The sequence below is a fragment of the Oryzias melastigma genome, linkage group LG3 (assembly GCF_002922805.2).
Source record: "Oryzias melastigma strain HK-1 linkage group LG3, ASM292280v2, whole genome shotgun sequence".
NCBI lineage: Eukaryota > Metazoa > Chordata > Actinopteri > Beloniformes > Adrianichthyidae > Oryzias > Oryzias melastigma.
This window is the reverse complement of record NC_050514.1, coordinates 18,471,301-18,493,508: the sequence shown is the minus strand read 5'-3', so window position 1 is coordinate 18,493,508 and position 22,208 is coordinate 18,471,301. Positions and strand designations below refer to the sequence as shown.

The following is a 22,208-nucleotide window of genomic DNA, read 5'->3' as shown; positions in this document are numbered from 1 at the left end:
ATAGTGACATAACTGGACTATTACCCATGGTGTCCTGTAAACAGTGGTGTATCAGGTGTGATCTCGGTCAGGGGCAGACAGTGGTGACTTCCCTGCTTCCATCCGTTCCTGTTCGATGATGACAAACTTGAGCCGAACGTCTTTCACCATCCTCTGAGAGTGTAACCCTCCGCCTGCGGTAGATGTACTGAGGCTGGAGTAGCCACCATTTTGCATGTCTAGTGTGTTCCTCCCTCCATCGCTAATAGAGACGATTCCAGTCCTTTTCTGGCGTCATTACGGCTAGTAAGTACTTTCCAACAATAACATATCGACAGAAATGTGATAAAATACCAATTTCGTTGACAAAAACCATTACTGGCGCGTCCATGTCTACGTTGTTATCTCAGAGAGTGCCACTGCATAGGAAGTTGCAGCGCTCAGTGCGCCGGGGCAGTGCCTGTCAGTAAGCTAAGTTAGCTAGCATGCTTAGCATTGCTAGGTACCTACTGACTTAGGTATGCAGAATTCACAAGTGTTTTGTGAAATAATTATTGTGACAATGCCGAACGTTGACAGTGTAGTTCATATTTTCCCAAATGGACCATATAGCCAGCTCTTCTTCCATAACTTATACCTGACAGCGAACTGCCAGGTAGCGAGCTGACGGTACAGGGGGGCTAGCTAAGCTAGCTTGTAATCCAAATGCTTCAAGAAGGCCTAAACGCATCATGTCCTCATCTCTTAGTGAACAGAGTCAGGTGTCGTGGCTCGAGGTTAAACAAAACCACCTTCACGATTATTTGTATATACTCACGTTAATACTAACTTCTTACATTCGAAACAAAAAGCGTAAGTAGGAGTAAAGCCTCTGTTGCTATGTCTGAACATCTAGCCCTTTCGAGTTTTAAAATGTACATTTTTTGTACAGCTACTTTTTACTCGGTTGTTTTTCCTCACCGTAGTACATTAAAGTATCTGACAGTTTGGTGGGGGTTTGGAGACAACATAGGATTTTTAAATGTTAAAAAAGACGTAACAATGTTGAGTCAATAGTTAGCTTTGCAGTTTGACATTAGGAAGCTGAATGTCCTAAGGACGTGTACTTAATTTTTGCTGTTGTTTTTTTTAGTTAAATTGTTGGTCTTAGAATCGTCGTCGTTTAGTAGGTATCTGTAATAAATACACTTTAGTTAATTTCCATTATATCACTTGTTGCACAGGTCTGCTTTACGTTAAGGAAGTCGAGGTGTAAGTAGGAAGTGAGCTACAGAATGTGACGTTCTGTGCGTATCGACGTGTCTGCTAGATAGTCACAATGTTTCTATTGACCAACACACCTTTCAGGAGTTCATGTGCTACTTTTCATAGATGAAGATAGGCTTACAATTATACTATAAAGTAATTTATGATTTACAGTTGTTGCTAACTAAGCATTTGCCTTGTTTTCGTTGTCGTCCTAAATGATAGATGAGTGGAAAATATTGAGTGTCTTGTAGCCACCTTTTTGCTTTATGTCTAAGGGCTTGCTTGCCCCAACCTAATGTACTTACTATAAGTAATAAAAAAAAGCTGTGTTGTATTTTCAAGTTCAGATCAAGTTGATCATCTTAGAAGTTAAGCAGCTTTGGGTAGAAGGAGTTAAAGACCCACTCCAATGAAATTCCTGTTTCTTACATGTTCTTGTGGCATTTTTCTCATGATGGAGGACACATATGAAGAAAATTAAGCTGAAAATTGTGTCTCTTATTATTTCTTTACAATAATCACCAAACTGTTGCAGAAAACGTGATCACAAAGTAGTCCGTTAATAAGGGAAGCTCCAATAATGTAGACCTCTTTTGTTAGTTTGATAAAATGTTTACATAAATGAATGAACTGAACCTTTTAAAAGCAACGTTATCCCAATCAAAAGTTGCTACTAGGTAAGTATTTAATCGTTAAGACGGGCCCTGTCCTCTGTCCTGACGCGATTTATTTGGGCTTTTGTTTGTAACGGCTTCTTGGTTGTTTTACTGGTCCTGTCACAGTATAACAGCATTTTGTAGATTGGAAATAGTAGCTAAAGATCTGCTGGTCATAGACATTTGCTTGGCAAATGTAAGACTAGCAAAATAAAATGTCTGGGACCAAATGTACCTGTTATGGTTTAATGTAGACGGTCTCTTAACAAAATTTCAAAGCATTATGGCCACCATTAATTCACATTATCTTGTTACTTTAGCCATTAGGACACAACTCAAATGTCCCCTCCTGTGACACACCCACATTAGCCAACTCTTCTGGTTTGCATTCATCCTGCAAGGATTGGCTTGTTCTTTTACTCCAGGGACATGGGGGCTTGGTCATGTGACTATCTTGAATTGCAATCAGTCAGAATTATTGAAAACAAAATTTAAAAAAAAAACCAAAACTTGTGGTTTATCTTGGCTCAATTTCTAAAACGTTTATCATGCTGTTTGTCAGAGTCCTCATCTCTAGAACTGCTCATCCTGCGGTTTAAAAATGATAAATCAGTCACTTCTTGGACAGATAACTATCTGAAAGCACAGTTTTACTTTAAAAGTTGATCTTTTTGACAGGACACAAATAAAAACACCCAGCAGCTTATGCTGTGTGTCTTCTAAAAATTGTGGAGTAGTCAGCATTTTTTTTAGGTGAAAATATTCTGCAGTGTCATGATTATTTATTAGCTCCAGCAATATGACACCAGAGCTGACATAATCATTTCTGTTGAGTCTGTGATTGGAACTGCAGGAGTAGCCTCCAAATAAACACAAGTTTTAGATTTGCATGTTTTTTTATTCCAAAGGTTTCTGGACCTGTCATATGACTCTAAACAATAGGGATGACCTCAATAGAGGCCTGAAATGGGCAAGAGAGCAAAGGCCTCAGAGATACCTTTGTTTGACAGCCCACCTTAAGCTTGTTCTTAGCTTTTTGGATTTTTTTTAATACTGATCCAATTAAGTCCTATATAAAAATTCTAAAATGTATTATTATTTTTTAAATTAGTTCCTGTACAGCCTAAAGGATATGTAAATGTAACATGATTGTACAAGAGTTACCAAGAAATGGCTACCATTGATTTGTACTCTTTAATGTCAATAATTAATTTGCTGTTATCAATAACTGCTAATTACCGTATGTTGAATTTATTGAATTGCTTAAGTAAACTTAGTAATATTACTTCTTATATTGAACTTAAAATGTTAACTGTATTTAACTTTGCAAATGTTACAAACTTTATTTGAGAACATTGACAAACAACTGAGCAGACTGCTTTGCTCTGTTGGTCTCTGGAATATTTTACATCCATAATGATGTGATGTCTTAGTTGATTGCATTGGTGTTGTGCGAATTACTCTTGCATGGAACTATTAGTAAGTAGTTGTAATCTCTATAGATAAATCTGTAAACACAACCTTTTATGTATAGACAGAATTAGTAGATTCAGTCTGTAATTCCTTAGATAAATGCAACAAATACCAAATACTTTATATATCTCGTTAGAATAACTATAAAAAGCTCATTAAATCTTTACTAAGTTTTAACAACAGAGCACTTTTGTGTCGGTTTGACCACATGATGTTTAAAAGTCTTTTAGCTTCAGTTAAGACCATTTTGCTCTAGTGCACATTTCTGATATTTACTGAAAAATATGCACTTGGTGTAAAAACTTTGAAAAGACCTTCAGAGTTGTGCGTGTTGCTTCTGCTTCCAGCCGTGCCACAGTGGAGAGGCTTTCCTTGGGTAGAGTTTTTTTCTTTTGTTTTAAAGACATTCATTTTTTATACGCGTTCAAGTTTCCACAACACGAGAGCAGTAACTTTTCACATACGTGCAAAAACTCTAAATGTAGCCAAGGGGTCTATTTTGGTGCCTCCTTCCACTGCTGCTATGGGTTTGATCCCTGCAGCTTGGAAAGCATGATGGGGTTAGGAGAACAAAGAATGGCAGGGCTTCTTTTAATAGAAAATGCATGGAGAAAATCACAATGCTTTATAGTGATAATAGAGTTATTGAAAAATTGCTTGAGATGAAGGCAATATTGATCCATACTTATTTTGTCTTTATTTTCAACATCTTTCCTTTTCCTTTAATGTGACCTGCTCAGGAGTGCCGTGCCTTTGCCTCATGATAGCTGTAATTAGCAGATAGCAAGGCTCTCGACTTTAAACAGAATGAAACAGATATAAATGAATGACAGACAAATAGATCTTTTAATTTTTTTCTTCATATATCATTTCAGCATCACATAAATGCTGCATGTTCAGATATGAAAGCTTACAGTGCTTATGGTTTTCATTAAAAAAAAGAACAAGAAAAAAACTTTTTCCCCTATCTACTTTTACATTAAAACACAGAAATTGTGCCCATCCTTAGTCTAATGTTGACACACACTACAAGAATGAGTGTGGTAACAGGCTCAACCCCCTCATTTGTCTTATATTTCTTATTTAAAGCTACCAACACGCTGCTCAACATAAACATGATTTGTAAATGGCATGGTACTTGAGGGCTGTGTTTTCGTAGTGTTTACTGTAGTTGAAAAATCTTTGATGTACCTTTCAAAAGGATTACATGTTTATTGTAAATATCCCAACACTGATACAAAACGTGACTATAGTTTTATTGCATAATAACACATTTATTTATTTTTTAACTTGTAAGGAAATATGGGGATTTGTTGGGTGTGATTTTGTGTGAAAACATTATTATTTTATACATATCTCCTTTCTAGAAAACTACAATATAGCCTCTTTGTCGAAGGTACTACTACTACTTTGGTTCATTGCGTCCTGAAAACACTTGAATGGTTGTGGAGAAATGGCTCACATTCCTGCCCAGTATTCATGTGGAACCTTCACAGTTACAACTTTATTTAAAGACCCATTCCAATGAAAATCGTGTTCTGGTGTTTTTAATATGCTGTAGCATTTTTCTCATGATGGAGGAGATGTATAAAATAATTTAAGTTTAAAAGAGCCTTTCTGAGTATTTCTTTATTCAAATCCTGTCGGATCAGGTGAAGATACAATCCCACGGTTTGAAAAAGCTTAGGTTTTTGACGCAGCAACTGCGATGAGCGGACCAAAGTCTCCCTTCTCTGCTCCAATTCTGATGCATCCTTTTGCAAACAAATAGGTCCATGTACATCTTTATTTTCCTCAACTGAGCTACCATGAGGCTCAAAACTGTACAGCTGCATAGCTTCAATTTATTCCATATTGTTAGCCATTTTATTTGCCATGGAAATTTTAACTTGAGGTTGTAAGGGTCTGTAAGCTAGCGAGAGATTGTGTAAACAAAGGACTGCGGAAATATCAACGTGGGTTCTTAAAAAAAAACAACATAGGCTTTTTTATTTTGGTTGAAAACTGAATAGTCAAAATTGAAAGACCACTGGGAATGATTTCACCAAAGATAAAAATATATTTGGAGTGAGATATTAAAGAAAAAAGTCTGGTAATGGAAGAGGCAGGACTACTATGAATGTAGTAGGAAGTTAGTTCTTAGATACAGGTAGCTACTATTGTAAAACAACTTAATTAAGATATTGTTGTGTTTGTTTTTAAACATAAGAACTCTCAAGTTGACATTGTTGCACCAAATCACTTGTTTCCTCTGTAACAGAAAACTGCACAGATTACTTCATGATAGATAAATCATTTTGCAGTCTTGGATCACTTTATTTATTGCCGAAAATTGCTTGAACATTCTTTATTATCGCAGTAAAATAAAACTGAAAGAATACGCCATGTTATGAGTCGGGGACATTACCTGCTGTCACCAAGGCATTACCATGTTTATGATATGCACTAAAATCCAAACTGGAATGAAGTGAAACATAAAAATAGCGTGTACAACTTTTTGATCATGTTTTAAAAGCAAGCTGTTGTATTGACAGAATAAACACTTGTCATTTCCATGTGCACACCAGTGGCTGGATTCTAGTTTTCTGATGTGATTTCATACCACACAGCCTGTGGTATGAAACAAATGATTAATGGAACAGCTTTTTTACAGCCGAGGTAATTTAAATGGTGTTAAGAAAACAGAGGCCTCTTGGTTTTATTAAAGTGTGGCTCATCCTTATTGCCCTACTGACTCCTGTTTTTTAATTTAACCGTTGCCTTGAGTTTTTTGAACCTCAGCACTCTTAGCTCACTCTATTAACTATTTTGTTACTTTACTGGAATGTTATCAAATTGGTTTCTCTCATCAAAACAGACATATTAAAACCCTTTAAAGTTTTTCGTTACTGGTTATGTTAGGTAAGTACTCAAAAACAACATGAGGGCTATGTTTGATCTAGAAAGAAGTGATTTAAGAGGTGTATTTAACCAACTTATTAAAAAGTTTGATACAAGGTTTATTCAGAGACAGTTGTATGTCTCTTTAACAATGTCTAAAGCAAGTGGAAAACAGTTTTTTGGTAGTTTAAATATGGTCAAATGTATGTGTAAATAAGCAGTGAAGGTAAAAAATGGTTTTATGCTTTCAGTTTCTGTGTTTTTCAATCTTATTTTTCACCGTGGGTTCTTTTAGCCTTAGTTTTTCCTTGATGAAAATCACATGGCACACCACCAAATTAAAATGTAAATAAAATAAGAAACTGTAGTGTGCTTTAACAATATACAATCATTATAGAAAAACACAAATAAGAACACAAAGAGAAAAAGTATTTTATGATCTTTTGCACTTCTATTTACTCTGAAATCTGAGCATGCTTGGATGAATACAGAGCTGAAGTCATGGCAATAGCCAATGTGTTTTAGACTAATTGGATAAAATGGAATAATTTCACACAGCACACCTGACTATCTCTTACGTCACACTTGTATATTGTGCGACACTCTGGTTGAAAAACATTACATTAATTAATAAAATTAGACTGATTAGATGTGATTGTAGTTGTTCTACATTTGAGTTGTTTTATCTATTTAGATACTCTTTTTTTTAATTGTGTAACAAGTAAGTGTTTCTGAGTGGAAGGAGCAGCTGTTTCTTCTTTTGATAGTGACGGTTTCAGTTGACCAGTCTACATGTGTCCTTGAGTTAAAGAAGTGTGGTATAACCTCATGTTGCCTAAGAGGCTTTCAACTGTGTGCGAGTGTGATAAATAAGCACTTTGGGAGCTGAGGAAAACTGTATGTACTAAAAAGAGCAATTTCAAAAGTGTTTTTTGTGGCTTTATATCTATGAAAACTCTGTCATCCAGGTCAGGTTATTGCAGGATTTAGGTCTTCAGGGCAACCAGACTTTAAAAGGTTAATCTGGACGATGTTTTGCTGCTTATCCCAGTAGCTTCTTTAGAAGAGCAGGGAAATGTCTTTTAGATTAACCTTTTAAAGTCCAGTTGCCCTGAAGAACAGTCCAGCAACTGGTCTGTTGTGCAGAAGTGGTTTGAGAGATCAACTAGATTAAATGTGTTATGTAAATAGAGTAAATGGAGAAATAATGCCCTAATTTTCCCCAGTCTTAAACTTGTTTTTACTTCCCTGTTCACTGGAACATTTCTGTGGTTCCTGCTTTCCAACAATACTGTACTTACATTGACATCAGCACATTTTAATTTCTAAATATTGAAACTCTTACCTGCGTATTGGTTAGTGTCTTTTACAAGGCTTTTTTATGTTTCTGCACAACTTGCATCAAAAGGAAAAAAACAAAACATGCATACTATGCAGGACAAAAGTAATCATTAGTCATGTCTTGTGACCTACTGGAAAAGGTGAACAATAACCTCTACTAGTAAAAGTCACTCACTGCATGTATGTGGATCGACAAATGTAGAATTTGTGAGATTTTCTAGCTCTGAAGATATTATTTTAGTGCTTTTGAATAAACTATAAAAACAGCTTTATTTTTTGACTTGCTGTTTCAATCTGCAACCTGATGTATCTGACTGAACACTGCTGCTGTTCTGTGACTCTCTTCAATCTGCAACCAAACCTTGCTACACCTTTGCTACATTTTAAGATTCTTATGTCACATTTACTGTTTTTTTTACACTCAATGCATATTAAGTATGTCAAAAATTCTGATTACTAAAAATATTGATGTTAAAACCACAATAAGAGGATTTGTCTAATGCCCAGCATCTTATGTCTGCTAGCCTTTAGCCACAAGGTGCCTCTTGTCTTTTTCAGTTTTCTAATCTTTCGTTCTCTCTTGTGTTTGGCAGAACATGCCAGCTCCGATCAGACTGCGGGAGCTGATCCGAACCATCCGGACAGCACGGACCCAGGCAGAGGAGCGAGAGATGATCCAGAAGGAGTGTGCTGCTATTCGCTCTTCATTTAGAGAGGAAGACAATACGTATCGTTGCAGAAATGTGGCAAAGCTGCTGTATATGCACATGTTGGGCTACCCAGCACACTTTGGACAGGTGTGTATGATAAAGGCAGCAGAAGAACTGAGAGGGAACAATCTATTCATGAAGCTTTTTTAGTTACCTCTGGGTTTTCTGAACATGTTCTGTCATTTGTTTATTTTTCAGCTGGAGTGTCTGAAGTTAATTGCGTCCCAGAAGTTCACAGACAAACGAATAGGCTATTTGGGAGCTATGCTGCTGTTAGATGAAAGACAAGATGTTCATTTACTAATGACAAACTGCATTAAGAAGTAAGTACATTTCAAATTTAATATTTTAATTTTTTAGAATAAAGAACTTAGTGCTTGTTCACTTACAATTTTGTAAGCCACAAACATTCATCAAAAGCAGTGCATCTTTTTTAACTTATAATTTTATATCGATATTAAAATTTTTTCCCTTTAAAATTAACTTTTGCATTCCCTTGAGTCTAAAGCTGTTCTTTGCTATTTAGAGTTTGTCCTAGTTTGTATAGTACTGTGTTTCCATAACTTGTTCTTCTGTTTTTATTCCCAACAGTGATTTAAATCACAGCACACAATATGTTCAGGGCCTGGCTTTGTGCACTTTAGGGTGTATGGGATCATCGGAAATGTGTCGTGATCTGGCAGGGGAAGTAGAGAAGCTCCTCAAAACATCAAACTCCTACTTGAGGAAAAAAGTAAGCTTGATGATCGTCCTCTTTCCTCTCCTTTTCTGTTTCCCTTCTGTGAATGGACATGTTTGCTAGTGTGCTGAACTGTTGCTGTCAAAATCCAAGAATGTGGTAAATTTTTTACTGTTTTTATTTGTTGACAGGCAGCATTGTGTGCAGTTCATGTGATCAGGAAGGTTCCAGAACTTATGGAAATGTTCCTTCCAGCAACAAAAAACCTGCTGAGTGAGAAGAACCACGGTAAGGAAGGACATTTTGTGTTGAGAGATTTTTGCACAAAAGCCAACCCTCTTTATGGCACTTAGTGGCTTAAAAAGTCATATACTCCCACATTTTAGAGGTGTATTTTAAGAAGTTCACAATGACAGTTTTTTAGTGTATTGAAAGGGCCTAACACGATTTAACCTTTAGTTATGGTGTAATTATTTTTTCTAAGAAGTATTAAATGTTTTTCTCTTGTTTGATCTTGTTATTTATAGTCCTGTCTGTTTTGTAGAGTGTAAGTGATGTATAAGACAAAAAATGGACATTAGACTTGGTCAGGAACTTCAAATGTTTCAGTGTATTAACTTAAAAATGAATAATCCAATATAAAAGTTAACTTAGTGCAATTACTAACTAGTTTTAGTTCAGTGGAAAATGATAAACATTTCAATTATTACACATTTAGAATACAACAGAACAAAAAAAAAACAATACTTGTTTTCCATACCTTTAAAGAATGTGATTGAATCTGAAAAAAAATAGCAGGTGTATCACTTTGGTACATTATTTGAGAAACAGACCTTTTTAAATTCCGGGATAAGAATCACAGAGTGTTGGATCTAAGACTGAATGTCGTCTTCTGTTTGCATCCTCCAAATCCTTGGGGGCATTGCAAAAGACTGATAATCAGCAGGTGATAGGTCTGAGTGCTGGTTTGTTCTCAGTCTAGTTGCTTCAGGAATTTAATCTATGTTTAAAAAAAAAAAAGAAAAAAATTTGTCCCTGTGTAAATTAGCCTAAAATAGGGAGCAGTTGAAAGATAGTCAGTCACTGCATTTTCTCCAGTCAGTATATGGCAGACAGAACAGTGTTATGTAGCTAAGAGATCATGTTTTAGTATTACCCAAATAATTCAACTTTTTATGATGATCCATTTTATTAAATTGCAGCTGTAAACTTCAATCTAATATTGTTTGTGCGTGACTCATTAATCAGGATAGTTTCGCAGAAATAGAGAAGATGGTGTGACATTTAGAAATTGTAATTTTACCGCTCCATAGCTAACGAAAAGCCTGTGAAGATTTTCTTTAAAAATGCATGTTCTGTGCTTGTGAAACTGTTTGACCTTGTATTTAATTGAATGATTTGTACCACAAACATTAATCTTTTTTTTCAACATTGACCAAAAGGACAAGCAAAAATAAATAAATAAATAATAGAAAACTGTGGCAAATGTATTCTTATAATGCATATGATTTCTGTATTTTTCACCCAGGTGTTCTCCATACATCAGTCGTTCTCCTCACTGAGATGTGTGAAAGAAGTCCTGACATGCTGGCCCACTTCAGAAAGGTACACATTTTCACATTTTCTCATTTAAAAACTTAAAGCAGGGCTATTCAAACGGTGAACCGCAGTCCACATCCACTCAGAGCAGCTTCTGAGGCACCCAAGGCAGATTCATTCATAACAGCGTTAATAAATTGCGTACATTAGATAAGCTAGAATAACAGAGGATTCATTTTATACCAACAAAGAATAATTCAGAATTCAGTGCTTAAAAATCTCAACATTATGTGGAGCTAATCAGAAGTGCTCAATAAAACCTTGAGGTACTTGTACAAAAAATGATAATTCAGCAGCAATCTACATTTGGAGTATTGGCCTATATTTTGTGCCAAACCTAAATGTTAAACACACCTTTTAAATATGAATGTATATTAACATATTTTAAATGTACTCTTCGTTTTCAAAAGGTTTTTGAAAATCCACAGAAAGGAGTCTACTTGGATCATGGTACTACCCCGTGTTAATATCTGTTGTCATTTGGTTAATCGCATAACCACAATTATTCATTCAGTGAGTGTTCGATCCCCCAAAAATGTAAAGTTTGAAAACCTGTCCCAACTAAAATTGTAATTGAATAGCCCTGTCTTAAAGTGAGGTCTTAGGCATCCATCATTTGCTCATACCACATTTCATTCTCCCTTTGGTTACACACTTTGTTAGTTTAGCCAGACAAACACATAATACAGCTTACAGTACAGACTGCACATCAGGTAACCTCTGCATTCACAATATGTCAGTCTCCTATCTCCTTTCGACTGTCTCTTCCTTTGTTTCTCAACTGCTGCTGTTGTACCTGTCCTTCTGAAGGTGTAATGAAAGTTTGCCAAAAGCACCATTTATCATACTCATGAGCTAAACATTATTTTAAGATCTGAAAGTTAATGATTTCCAGTTTCCCCTCCCTAACATCTACTTCATATTTTTTCTGTCATTTGTCTTTGTTACAATTCCTGCATTGTGTTAGAATGAGAAGGTAAGCGTATATTCTGATCTCATAGCTGGTGCATGTTATTTTTAGTAATCACCCCTCACAGTCACTTCAGATGTAACAAAATTTCTTTTGAGTATTACCATTTCCTCCCTTTAATTTCAAAGTTTTTTTAACCTGTACAGTGATCATTACTATGTGTCTTAAATATGATCAGTTTCTGCCCATTTGTTGGATGCATTGTTCACTTTTTTTTGTTTTTCGCTTAATACGAAATTTGTTTAATCAATGTATTTAAATTTAGTGTGGTGGGTGTGCTTTACATGATAGGCACAGGTGTCTGTGGAAACAAATGATTCTCACCATATTTTTACCATGTTAGGATCAAAGTTGGTTAATTCTTTTGTCAAAGTATTATTCTAGAGCTCACCATGCACAACTTTGGAACTTTATTCAGCCAATAGTACTGTCAGACAAACCCAGGTGCCCAAATAAGTAAAAAAACGGAAGTGCCTTTTCTTTACATTTTGTTAAAGAAATGAGCTGTTCTTTTTTTAAAAACGTTTTGGACAGCATCCAGCCATGGGTCTGTTACCTGCTATTTGCTACATTTGTTTTGCATCTCGTTTTGAAAATGTTAACATTCTGCGAATAGTGTTGAAATATTTTCAATCACTAGATTATCTGCTCTTTTCTAAATGGTACTGTGACACAGAAAATGATATACAGGGGTCCCTCACTAATTGTGGGAGTTGCGGTCTAAAAATAACCTGTAATAGGCTAAATTTACGTAGTAGATAACTTTATTTTTTACAGTTAAGACGCTCTAAGGCTCCCTTCATAATACACTTCTCTCAGATAGACAGACATCGTTTTTCTACTTGTCTTTCTTCTTTAAAGTTCTTCAAAGTTGTAGAAAAATTAGTCCTTTAATTAAAAATTAAAAATTTATTTTAGAATGAAAATAAACATCCATGGTGCAAGCTGAATGTCTTCAGTACTGTACCGGAGACACCACACAGAGGAGAAAACAATGTGCTGTAAAAGAAAAATCCTGAACATTGCTTTAAAAAATCGGGTAAACCAGGTTAGAGTGAGGGACCACTGTAAGAACAAATAAGTGTTTTGGATGGTAATTCTCCCACCACATGAAAAAATTCATATTCTTTGTTTCTTTTTAAATTCCTGATGGAAATAAAATATCACTTACAAACATCTTCATGTGTAAAAGTGTTTGATGTGAGGGAAGGTCTCACAACCAAATGTTTTTGTATAATCAAGGCTATAATTTCATAACTTCACTGAATTACCCAATTTCATTTTTTCAACTGCATTATATCAGTTTAGTGGAGCACACACCTTTTCCCCTCCCATGTAAATTTGCCCCTATGAGTTAATTTACAATAAATTTTTATCTGTAAAAAACCCAACAATTTTTATCAGTCATGATGAGACGGAGAGCTCATTTGGTGTTTCACACAGAATATTGTGACATCTGTTCTTTCTCTTGTGTTGTTGGTGTTTTTATAGCTGGTTCCACAGTTGGTGAGAATCCTGAAGAACTTAATAATGTCTGGATACTCTCCAGAGCATGACGTGTCAGGCATCAGCGACCCCTTCCTGCAGGTAACTCGCATTCAAAGCTTTAAATGAAGATTTGAACTCATGTTTGTTCTGTTGTATATTCATTCTATTCATCGACTCAATAAGGCTGTTTTGGTTCCTAGGTTCGGATATTGAGATTACTGCGAATTTTAGGCAAAGGTGACGACGACTCAAGTGAAGCAATGAATGACATTCTTGCACAGGTTTGGATGAAACCACCAAATAATTAGTTTTGATTAAAAAAGTCCTCATTCTAACAAAACTGTGCTCTGGCAGGTGGCAACAAACACAGAGACAAGTAAAAATGTAGGTAATGCAATCCTCTATGAGACTGTTCTGACTATAATGGATATCAAGTCAGAAAGTGGGCTGAGGGTAAGTTCCGTTTTTTCTTATGGATACATTCTTTTCTTTTTTTTTTGTAAGTTAACACTTTGATGCCATTCTTCAACAGGTTTTGGCCATTAACATTCTAGGACGCTTCCTTCTTAACAATGACAAGAACATTAGGTAACTTTTTTTTTTCTTTCTTTTGAGCTTCTTTATCTCACATGGGATCAAATGATGACACATTTTGGTTAAACTCTTCATTCCAGATATGTTGCGTTAACATCTCTACTAAAGACAGTACAAACGGACCACAATGCAGTGCAGAGGCATCGGAGCACCATTGTGGATTGTTTGAAAGACCTGGACGTGTCCATCAAGAGGTTGTTTTTCTTTAATAGCCTCGCTTATCTGCCTTTTTTCTTTTATTCAGCCTTGTTTTTTCTTACTTCTATGGTTTTTCCTGCTGACATTGTTTTATAGACGTGCAATGGAACTGAGCTTTGCCCTTGTGAATGGAAACAATATCAGAGGCATGATGAAAGAGCTGCTCTATTTCCTGGACTCCTGTGACCCTGAATTCAAAGCGGACTGTGCATCAGGAGTTTTCCTCGCTGCTGAGAAGTATGACAACACATTATGCATGCACTCCTACGTCATCCTGTCATGTCCTTTCATTGGGCATAATCATGGGCCACAAGTTGTAAAACTTAAAATTCAAAAAACTTAACCTGTGCATCAATATATGTACCACACAAAACGATTCAAATGCTGGATGATGATAATAAGAGTGATCCATCGTCTGACTGACTTTGTTGACATCATTAATGTTCTGACAGCATTTGCTCCTAGCTGTATAGAATTCTCCTTATCTGTGCTTTGCTGTGTCTAAACTATACACTGTTTTTGCAGATATGCTCCTTCAAAGAGATGGCACATAGACACCATCATGAGAGTGCTGACAACAGTATGTATAGTAACTAGTGACTAGAATGTCTCTGATTAGATATAACTTGCTCTACGCTTTCGGAACATTAAGCTTCAATGTGTTTGCAGGCCGGAAGCTATGTCCGCGACGACTCCGTGCCCAACCTCATCCAGCTTATCACCAACAGTGTTGAAATGCATGCTTACACTGTGCAGAGACTGTACAAAGCCCTTCTGGATGACATCTCACAGGTCCGGACTTGTCTTAATTGTTGCATCTTAAGCTAAACACATTTTTTTAGATATTGATAGCCATCAGCTTTGACTTTTTTTATCTTAATGACTGAAGAGAACATAAGAGATGTCTTTTTTTTTTTTTTTTTTGCAGCAACCCCTTGTGCAGGTGGCATCGTGGTGCATAGGAGAGTATGGAGACCTGCTCCTTTCAGGGCAGTGTGAGGAAGAGGAGCCCATTCAGGTGCATTGAGAGAAAACCCTTATCAATATTCTCATGCAAATATAGACAAACATCGATAAGGGTTACAAGAGCCCAAGACAAACTAAGCAATCGTTCATTCTGTGTTAATCATCTATCCCTTTTTTTTAAGGTGACTGAGGATGAAGTTCTTGATGTGTTGGAAGGTCTGCTCGTTTCCAACTTGTCCACACCTGTGACCCGAGGTTATTCCCTCACGGCTATAATGAAGCTCTCCACTCGCTTCAGCAGTGTAAAGTGAGTTTTGGTTCAAACAACCACCCAAATCCTTATATGAGCATTTTTCCTATTTCCTTACACTGTTTTGAAATGAATTTTGTCAGCTATTGTTTTTGTGTAAGTATTATTAAAGCCCTACCCTGGATGAGATAAATGTTCTAATCTTGACTATGTCTCATTTTGTTTATTTCACCAATCTAACTTTTATCCTTTTTTTTTATTCTGTTTTAGCCGAATCAAGAAAGTAGTCTCGATATACGGCAGTAGTATCGATGTTGAGCTTCAGCAGAGAGCTGTGGAGTACAATGCACTTTTCAAGAAATACGACCACATGAGGTGACCCTTTTAACCCAAAATCACTGTCAAATTTTAGAAGGAAAAGTAGTGTCGCTTAGCCCATTTCCTTTTTCCTGGTCAATAGGCCGGCTCTTCTTGAGCGGATGCCCATCATGGAGAAGACTGCTTCCAACGGCCCCACGGAAATTGTACAGACAAATGGGGAGACGGAGCCTTCAGTTGTGGAACCAAAACATCCACCGCCTGTCAACCAACCAGCCAGTCAGGTGAAGAACACACAGTTATTGGTCTAGTCTCTAGATGTTGTAATTCTAACTTTTAAATAAGGACAACTGCCTTTTTATACAGATATTAGGACATTTTGACTTAGTTCTTTCTTTTGCAGGGTAATGATTTGTTAGACTTGCTGGGTGGTAACGATGTGCCAGTAATCCAAACCACCATGCCCACCAAGCCTGCCTCAGCTGGAGGAGAACTTCTTGATCTTCTGGGTGATCTATCATTAGGTGGGTAGGTGGTGGTTCAGCCTGACTATCTTCTAAAAACTATGTTCTGATCCTTTATTTCAACATTATAAACCCATTATAGAGTGCTACTGTGTTTTTTGTTTTTTGGGGGGATTTTTGGCTACTTGTTGTGATTCAGTATTTACAGATTTTGGAGGTGTTGTTGGTTGAATTTGTCACTTTGACAGAAATTGCATTACATTTTGATACATGTTTTTTTATCCTTCATAGAACACGTTGTCTACAAGATTCAAAACTGTAGCAGCAGCTTTTCATAAGCTGAACGTTCTTGATTTCTCTTATCATCTCGTGTTACTTTTCCTTCTCCCAGGTGGTCCAGCTCCAGCTCCTGCTCCCCCAGCTCCCGCTTCTCAACCCCCTTTCCTCTTGGATGGGCTCTCTTCACAACCTCTATTCAATGACATTGCAGCTGCAGGTGAGGCTGTTGCTGATCAGTTCCTAAACATGTCTTTATTTCTGAATAGAGCAGTGAAGCTTCAGACATCTATAGATTGCAGTTGAAAGTGTAATTTTCTTCAATATTTTCCAAACATATCCATAAATGTTTGAGACTCTGATTCTTCTGACAAGCATCAGTGCTCTCAGAGATTTAGAAGTTCCTCCTTCTTGTGTCTTTTCTGTGTGATCTTATTCTCCAAGACTCTCCTCATGCATTTTTCCATTTTTAATCCTGAAACTTAATGTACCAAAGAATTTTCCTCTACTTTTTTATTTTTGAACTGTAGGTCTTAGTTTTGTGGTTTTCTACCTGTATAATGTATTATTCATTTCCTCTTCATAGGTATCCCTCCGATGACAGCATACAACAAAAATGGCCTGAAAATAGATTTTACGTTTGAAAGAGCAAATCCCAACCCAAATGTTGCAGTCATTACCATCCATGCATCCAACTCGACCGAGGCAGATATGACTGACTTTGTTTTTCAGGCTGCAGTACCAAAGGTAAACAGACATGTTTGAATCACTTGGGTTCAGTTCTTTAATTTCTGTGTCCCTTTTTTAAAATTTAGTGTAGCTTCCGTGTTTAGGTGCAGAGTTTAGGAACAATGTTTTCATTAGTTTGAAACCAGCAACAATTTAAAATTCTTTTTTTTTTTTTTTTATAAAGTTGCTGAGTTCTTATGAACCGTATATCCGCCAGTTGTAGCCAGTGTCTTATTGACGCCTGTTTCCAATATTTGCCGAGTGCAAAGAGTTTAAGATTCCTCCATCTTCCCTGGTTTGTGTGAACGGGTGTCTGTGGTATTTGTGTTGCAATGGCCAAGAAACGCTCATTTAAATTAGCGTTTAAAATTTGTGTGGTGGTATTCGCAAAAGAAAATTCTGATGAGGAATCTTTAAGACATTTTGAGGTGGATCCTAAACATATCTGAGAATGGCGCAAGTAGATGGGTGATATTGAGAAGACTGCTGCAGTAAAAGGAGCAGCAACCAAACAATTGTGTGGTGGAGGTGCAAAGATAGCGAGTGGCAGATTAAAAGAACTGGTTTGAACATGGATTACTGAGCAAAGACAGAAAGGTGTATGCGTCTCCAGGAAAATTATTTGCATGAAACCGACAAGGATTTTTGATACGGAGACTGATGATGATTCAAAAAGAACAGGAATGTTCACAGGCAGTGCTAATCAGATACAATCTTGTCATCATTTCAATAAATTCAGAAATGTTCCTGAACTGTTCATCTGGTGGTGTCTACATTTTGTGACCGATTGTTACTCAAAGATGAAACTATTAGCCATCACCATCCTGTCTCCGACTGACACCTGTTCCTTAAAAGCCATTTTTTTGGAATAAAGGCCTGGGCTAATAAAGGCAGATGTACAGTAGTTTTTTTTCTTAAAATAAATATTGGTTTACACTTTTTGTTAGCAGTAACTGGTTTAAAGAGTTTTCTAGTTGGCCATAAAAATTCCTAAAATTACTGTTTTCTTTATATTAATTTGGCAAAAAGGAAGGAAACTTCCGAAATTGCATTGTTCTACTTTTCCACTCAATGAGTTGAAAAGTTTGAGTTGTTAATATTGAAAAGAACCCCTTTCTTATAACATTTCATCCTCTCCTGTTGGGCAGACATTCCAGCTGCAGCTCCTCTCACCCAGTAGTAATGTTGTCCCAGCACTCAACCAGGGAACGGTCACACAGGTCATCAGAGTTCTCAACCAACAGAAGGTAGGTTTGTTTCCCAACTACTTTCATAAACACTGTTTTTTAAGCTTTAGAACCAAATGTCATGCAATTGTAAATCTTGTTTGCTCTTTAGCTACAAATCTTTATATAAATATAATCATGCTCACCAAATTTCAGCAACAGCTACGAATGAGGATCAAGCTGACGTACACCCACAAAGGCTCGGCTGTGCAAGACCTGGCTGAGGTTAACAACTTCCCTCCCCAGTCCTGGCAATGATGACCCGCCTCTGTTGCTTCTTTAAAACCCCACCAAGGGAACTCTGAAAATGATTTTTCTCTCACCTCCCACTTTTCTTCCAATGGATCCCCCTGTGATGTCACTGCAGACCACAGCCCCGGAGTTGCATGGGAAGCAGCAGCGCAATGAATGCAGGAGAAAAACACAGATGTTACAATGACCTTATTGTCACTAAAGGAGTAATTGGGAAACATATCAATTAATGAACTTTCTCTTTATCCTTTCAAATAGATTTCCATATTCTCCTCACTTAGTAAGCTTTACTATTTTTCGCACATCCTCTGCTCAGCACCATCATCTCCTGCAGAAGCACACAACCACTGTTCAACATGGCACACTTGACCTCTCAGGTAACTGCAGAGAGGCAAGTGTGGCCTGATCCAGCAGTGCAGTTTCTAGAATTTTCTGTTGCAGTGCAGTGGAGGCTCTTTGCTCCCTTGACATTTACGATTGGCCTTACATTCAGATTTCTACAGGAACTCAGATGGCAGCAGGTAAAGCTCTTGACAGATCTTTTATAACAGTCATAAAGATGTTTTTCATCTTCCTTCGTGTAACTTTATAAGAGTTGTGTTCACTTTGAATGCATTTACCTGCTTAAAGCGTCTTTGAGCAGTGCTATCTTATTACCTGTCACTGGCTCTGCTTGTAGATGTCCTCTTCCCAGTTTGCTGTAAGAAGCTGACTACATTTGCTTTGTAACAACTGTAAAAAAAAAAAAATACAGGGATTGATTACAAAATGCTCACTTTGTTCATCTGTGGCTACTTTCAAAAAATCCGATTTTTCATTTGTTGGAAAGTGACAGCTTGAGAGGTGTATAATAAATCCAAGAGTAAATTAATAGTTTAGGATGTTGATTTACGAGGATTAGGACTATCTGCTCAAACACATTTATTAAGGATCTGATTTCTAACTCTTCCTGCATTTGTGTCTAGTTTACTTACACAGCAGATGTTTTATTTAACCTGGGTAAACTTGGTCACCATACACCTTTGACATGTAAACTAAGGTTATGAATGTAGTTACATGCACTGAAACCTTATCTTCTGTTTCCCCTTATTTCTACTTTCCATGTCTTCTTTGATGGGTCTCTCATCTTATCAGCACTATTTTTGTGAAAATAGGTTTTATTTCTGCAGTAATTGACTTAATTTATGCCTGGTATCAAAGTGATGTGCCTTTCTGACTTGGCAAGATAAAAGCCTGGAACATTTGTGTTCTGTTTGAGCTTTTTGTGTGATGATAGTGTTCTCAGTCTGAGGGAAAGTGGTTTTCTTAGATTTGAATTGATATATCATTTTCTTTTTGTCCATTCTGTATGTATGACTTTATTAATCTACCACTAATATGTTGCAGATGCATAAATTATAGGTACACCGATTTGATTATTTCTTTGCAGTGTGGCAGAATGTCCCATTTAAAAAATGACAAACCCTAAAATCTAAGCAAATTTTTAAAGATTTTTGCAATTTAATGGATGCAACTCGGAAGCACGAGGCTTCATTTAGTTTTTCAAAGACATTTATATTTAAATATTCTCTTCTCTTTCCACCAAGTCATGAACAAAGATGTAATTGAGAGAACGGATCCCTTGAACGGATTTTGCATCAGCTGCGAGACGATTTGAGCATTATTTCACAACTCTCATCTTCTCCAAGTCAGAATTGTGACCATGCTGTTTGGAATGGTGACCCCCGATATCTCACATCGTTTCCATCTAGATTGACAACTCTGTTGAATCAAATGGAGGCTCTGCATGACAGTTTGTGCATCTCCATTGCTTCCCTTTGCCATGCTGCGTAGAGATCCTCAAATGTTCAATCAGGCTGTTTGATTACTTTCACTATCTTCTAACTTATGTGACCAAATCGGAAAGATTATTAGCTTTGGAAATATTTTTGAGCAATGTGTATATGGAGAAAATTATTTCATTTAAACCTTTTTTTTTGGTTGTTGTTGACAAATGTTATATTGGCTTTTTTTTCTCTGTACATATTGAGGGCTTTTACAATTTTTGTCTCTTGTACTATCTTTCATCCTTTTTTAGATACCATTTTCTAAAAAACAAAAAATAATTATTCACAATGTATATTGTCTAAATAGATTTAGTCGGCATCGGTCTATTCCCTGTATCATCACTCATTGTAAGAGATATACGATCTGCTGCCTGTACATTGTATATAGTTGTAAAACAAACAACTGCTGATCAGATTAAATAAAAACCACATTAAAGATTAGTTAGAAAATATAACTGTATGCATATATGTAAAAAAGAAAAAAAAACAATCTTAGAAGGATGCAAATGAGCCGCATTTTATTTACTATTTGTCAGACTTCACATCATCTTTGCTTATCTTACAGAGTTTTACAAAGCAGGTATGGAATTAAGATTGTGGGGTTGGAATCTGTCTTAACATGTTTCGACTGATGACTTGTACCACTGAGAAGCTCATTGGCAGAACAGTCACTTTGCTTCATTAGCTTCCCAGTACTCAAAACGCCTCATATATCCTTCAAGAAGAGAGGCTCTCTTGCCAATATGCATCTCCATTTGGCCTTCTGTGCATTCTTGACATTTTCTTCAACCCGCAAATGTTTCGAGAGGGGTGTCCCGTTTTTGTCTGCAAGTTTGCTACCTGTTACTGTTGTGTCAGCTGCATATCACCTTCTGAACAAGCAAGGACACAAGTGCTCTGCCCTAACGGTTTCTTTTTAAGTTAAGTCTTCTGCTTCCTGTTGTCGTCAGAAAGTGAATTCATAGGAATTTTCTTTGTTTCTCTGCATTTTTCGTTTAGATTTTAACAACAGAAAATATTAGTTTGCATGCCACAACTTTAATTGCTAATTTGTTTATAATCAAACATGAATAGTGATGTGACATTAATTGAAGTGCTCACTATTTGCAGTGCAATCAAACATAATTCTGAATCAGAACGAAGATAAAACATTTTTTTTAATTCTTTAACTTGACCAAGCTAACATGGAAAAATGTGTGCTTCATTCTAATAATCACAAGGGGGAGCTGTGCAAAATGGAAGAGTGATTGGATGAGGAAGGAAGGGTTTCAAGCAACTATTCCTGAATGTTTTTTTGTGTGGTTTGTATCGTCTCAATCACAATGTATGTACCCTGTTAATTACACGGATTTCTTTCCTGATGCTGTTTAAACTGTACAAATGAAATGAGCCCAGCAGAAGTGCTTTGGACACTAACGAGAGGAGGAGGAAGAGATGGAAACGAAGGCCCATCAGCCTCGAAGGTGTAAACTTGTCTTTTACTGATATTTTCTTTTTTCTTTTTTTTTTTTTGGCTGCAGTTTCAAAATTCAGCTCAGAGCTGCATGTGGAAAAACTGTAAATAACATCTTTCTACTTTTGACCTCAACTTTTCTTTTTTTGAAATGCAAGAGTTATAACTACAGTCACCACCCTTTCATATGTTTGTACTAACCAATATGATTAGAAGTTGATCCAAAACTCACTGTTAATGCTTTGAGAGGGCCATGAAGGTGCACATCCCACGTTTGGATTACCGTACTCGGGACATTTGCTTCTTTTGTTTGGATGAAGCCATTGTGTAAAGGGCTTGGAAGAGCATCTGAACGTGTTCACTCTCCCCGTTTGTTAAGAAATAATTTAATCCACTGTATCTCGAAAACATGATCTGTGTCCCGCCCCCTCCAAGACTTCTGGCTGAAAAGAAAAAGGTTTCCAATTATTGTTGGGGTGGGCAAAGGCATGATGTTCACTTTTTTCTCGTCAGCTTTGACAGAAACAGTTTCTCGGTTCCATGGCTTCAAGGAGTGAATGAATGTCAGACTGAAAGTATGAACTTATTAAAGATGAGAAGCTGTAAACTATTAAATGGGATATTTTCAATTTA

The 22,208-nt window shown here is 36.6% G+C and overlaps 2 protein-coding genes and 1 non-coding gene across 4 annotated transcripts in view; 2 read left to right on the top strand and 1 right to left on the bottom strand.

Moving 5' to 3' along the window:
- The window catches only part of LOC112160481 (zinc finger protein 821), an 11,837-nt gene extending 11,681 nt beyond the window's left edge, over nucleotides 1-156 (bottom strand). Inside the window, exon 1 of the mRNA XM_024295038.2 lies at nucleotides 25-156. Coding sequence (XP_024150806.1) covers nucleotides 25-28 — 4 coding nt within the window. The 5' untranslated portion in view covers nucleotides 29-156. The remainder of the gene's footprint in view (nucleotides 1-24) is intronic.
- Nucleotides 150-22,208, top strand: ap1g1 (adaptor related protein complex 1 subunit gamma 1). 2 transcript variants are annotated; one of them, XM_024295034.2, is made up of 24 exons: nucleotides 150-285; nucleotides 8,171-8,374; nucleotides 8,486-8,610; nucleotides 8,879-9,020; nucleotides 9,158-9,254; nucleotides 10,495-10,571; nucleotides 11,533-11,541; nucleotides 13,027-13,122; nucleotides 13,224-13,304; nucleotides 13,378-13,476; nucleotides 13,556-13,611; nucleotides 13,698-13,811; nucleotides 13,912-14,052; nucleotides 14,341-14,395; nucleotides 14,485-14,607; nucleotides 14,744-14,833; nucleotides 14,964-15,088; nucleotides 15,302-15,406; nucleotides 15,492-15,633; nucleotides 15,753-15,873; nucleotides 16,205-16,309; nucleotides 16,676-16,836; nucleotides 17,967-18,065; nucleotides 18,201-22,208. In XM_024295034.2, the coding sequence occupies exons 2-24, from the start codon at nucleotides 8,174-8,176 to the stop codon at nucleotides 18,300-18,302; spliced, it is 2,466 nt and encodes an 821-aa protein (XP_024150802.1). In that variant the 5' UTR covers nucleotides 150-285; nucleotides 8,171-8,173; the 3' UTR covers nucleotides 18,303-22,208. The 2 variants fall into 2 exon arrangements, with proteins under 2 accessions (XP_024150802.1, XP_024150803.1); XM_024295035.2 differs by lacking the exon at nucleotides 11,533-11,541.
- Nucleotides 14,194-14,273, top strand: LOC112161326. Its single transcript, XR_002921856.1, has one exon. It is a non-coding gene; the product is annotated as a small nucleolar RNA SNORD71 (small nucleolar RNA).

Excerpts from the sequence above, each read along its gene's own strand:
- ap1g1 (XM_024295034.2), top strand. The coding sequence starts at position 8,174 with ATGCCAGCTCCGATCAGACTGCGGGAGCTGATCCGAACCATCCGGACA. Across the intron at positions 13,612-13,697 it reads AACAATGACAAGAACATTAG|ATATGTTGCGTTAACATCTC; the intron begins GTAACTTTTTTT and ends TCTTCATTCCAG. Across the intron at positions 14,834-14,963 it reads AGGAAGAGGAGCCCATTCAG|GTGACTGAGGATGAAGTTCT; the intron begins GTGCATTGAGAG and ends CTTTTTTTTAAG.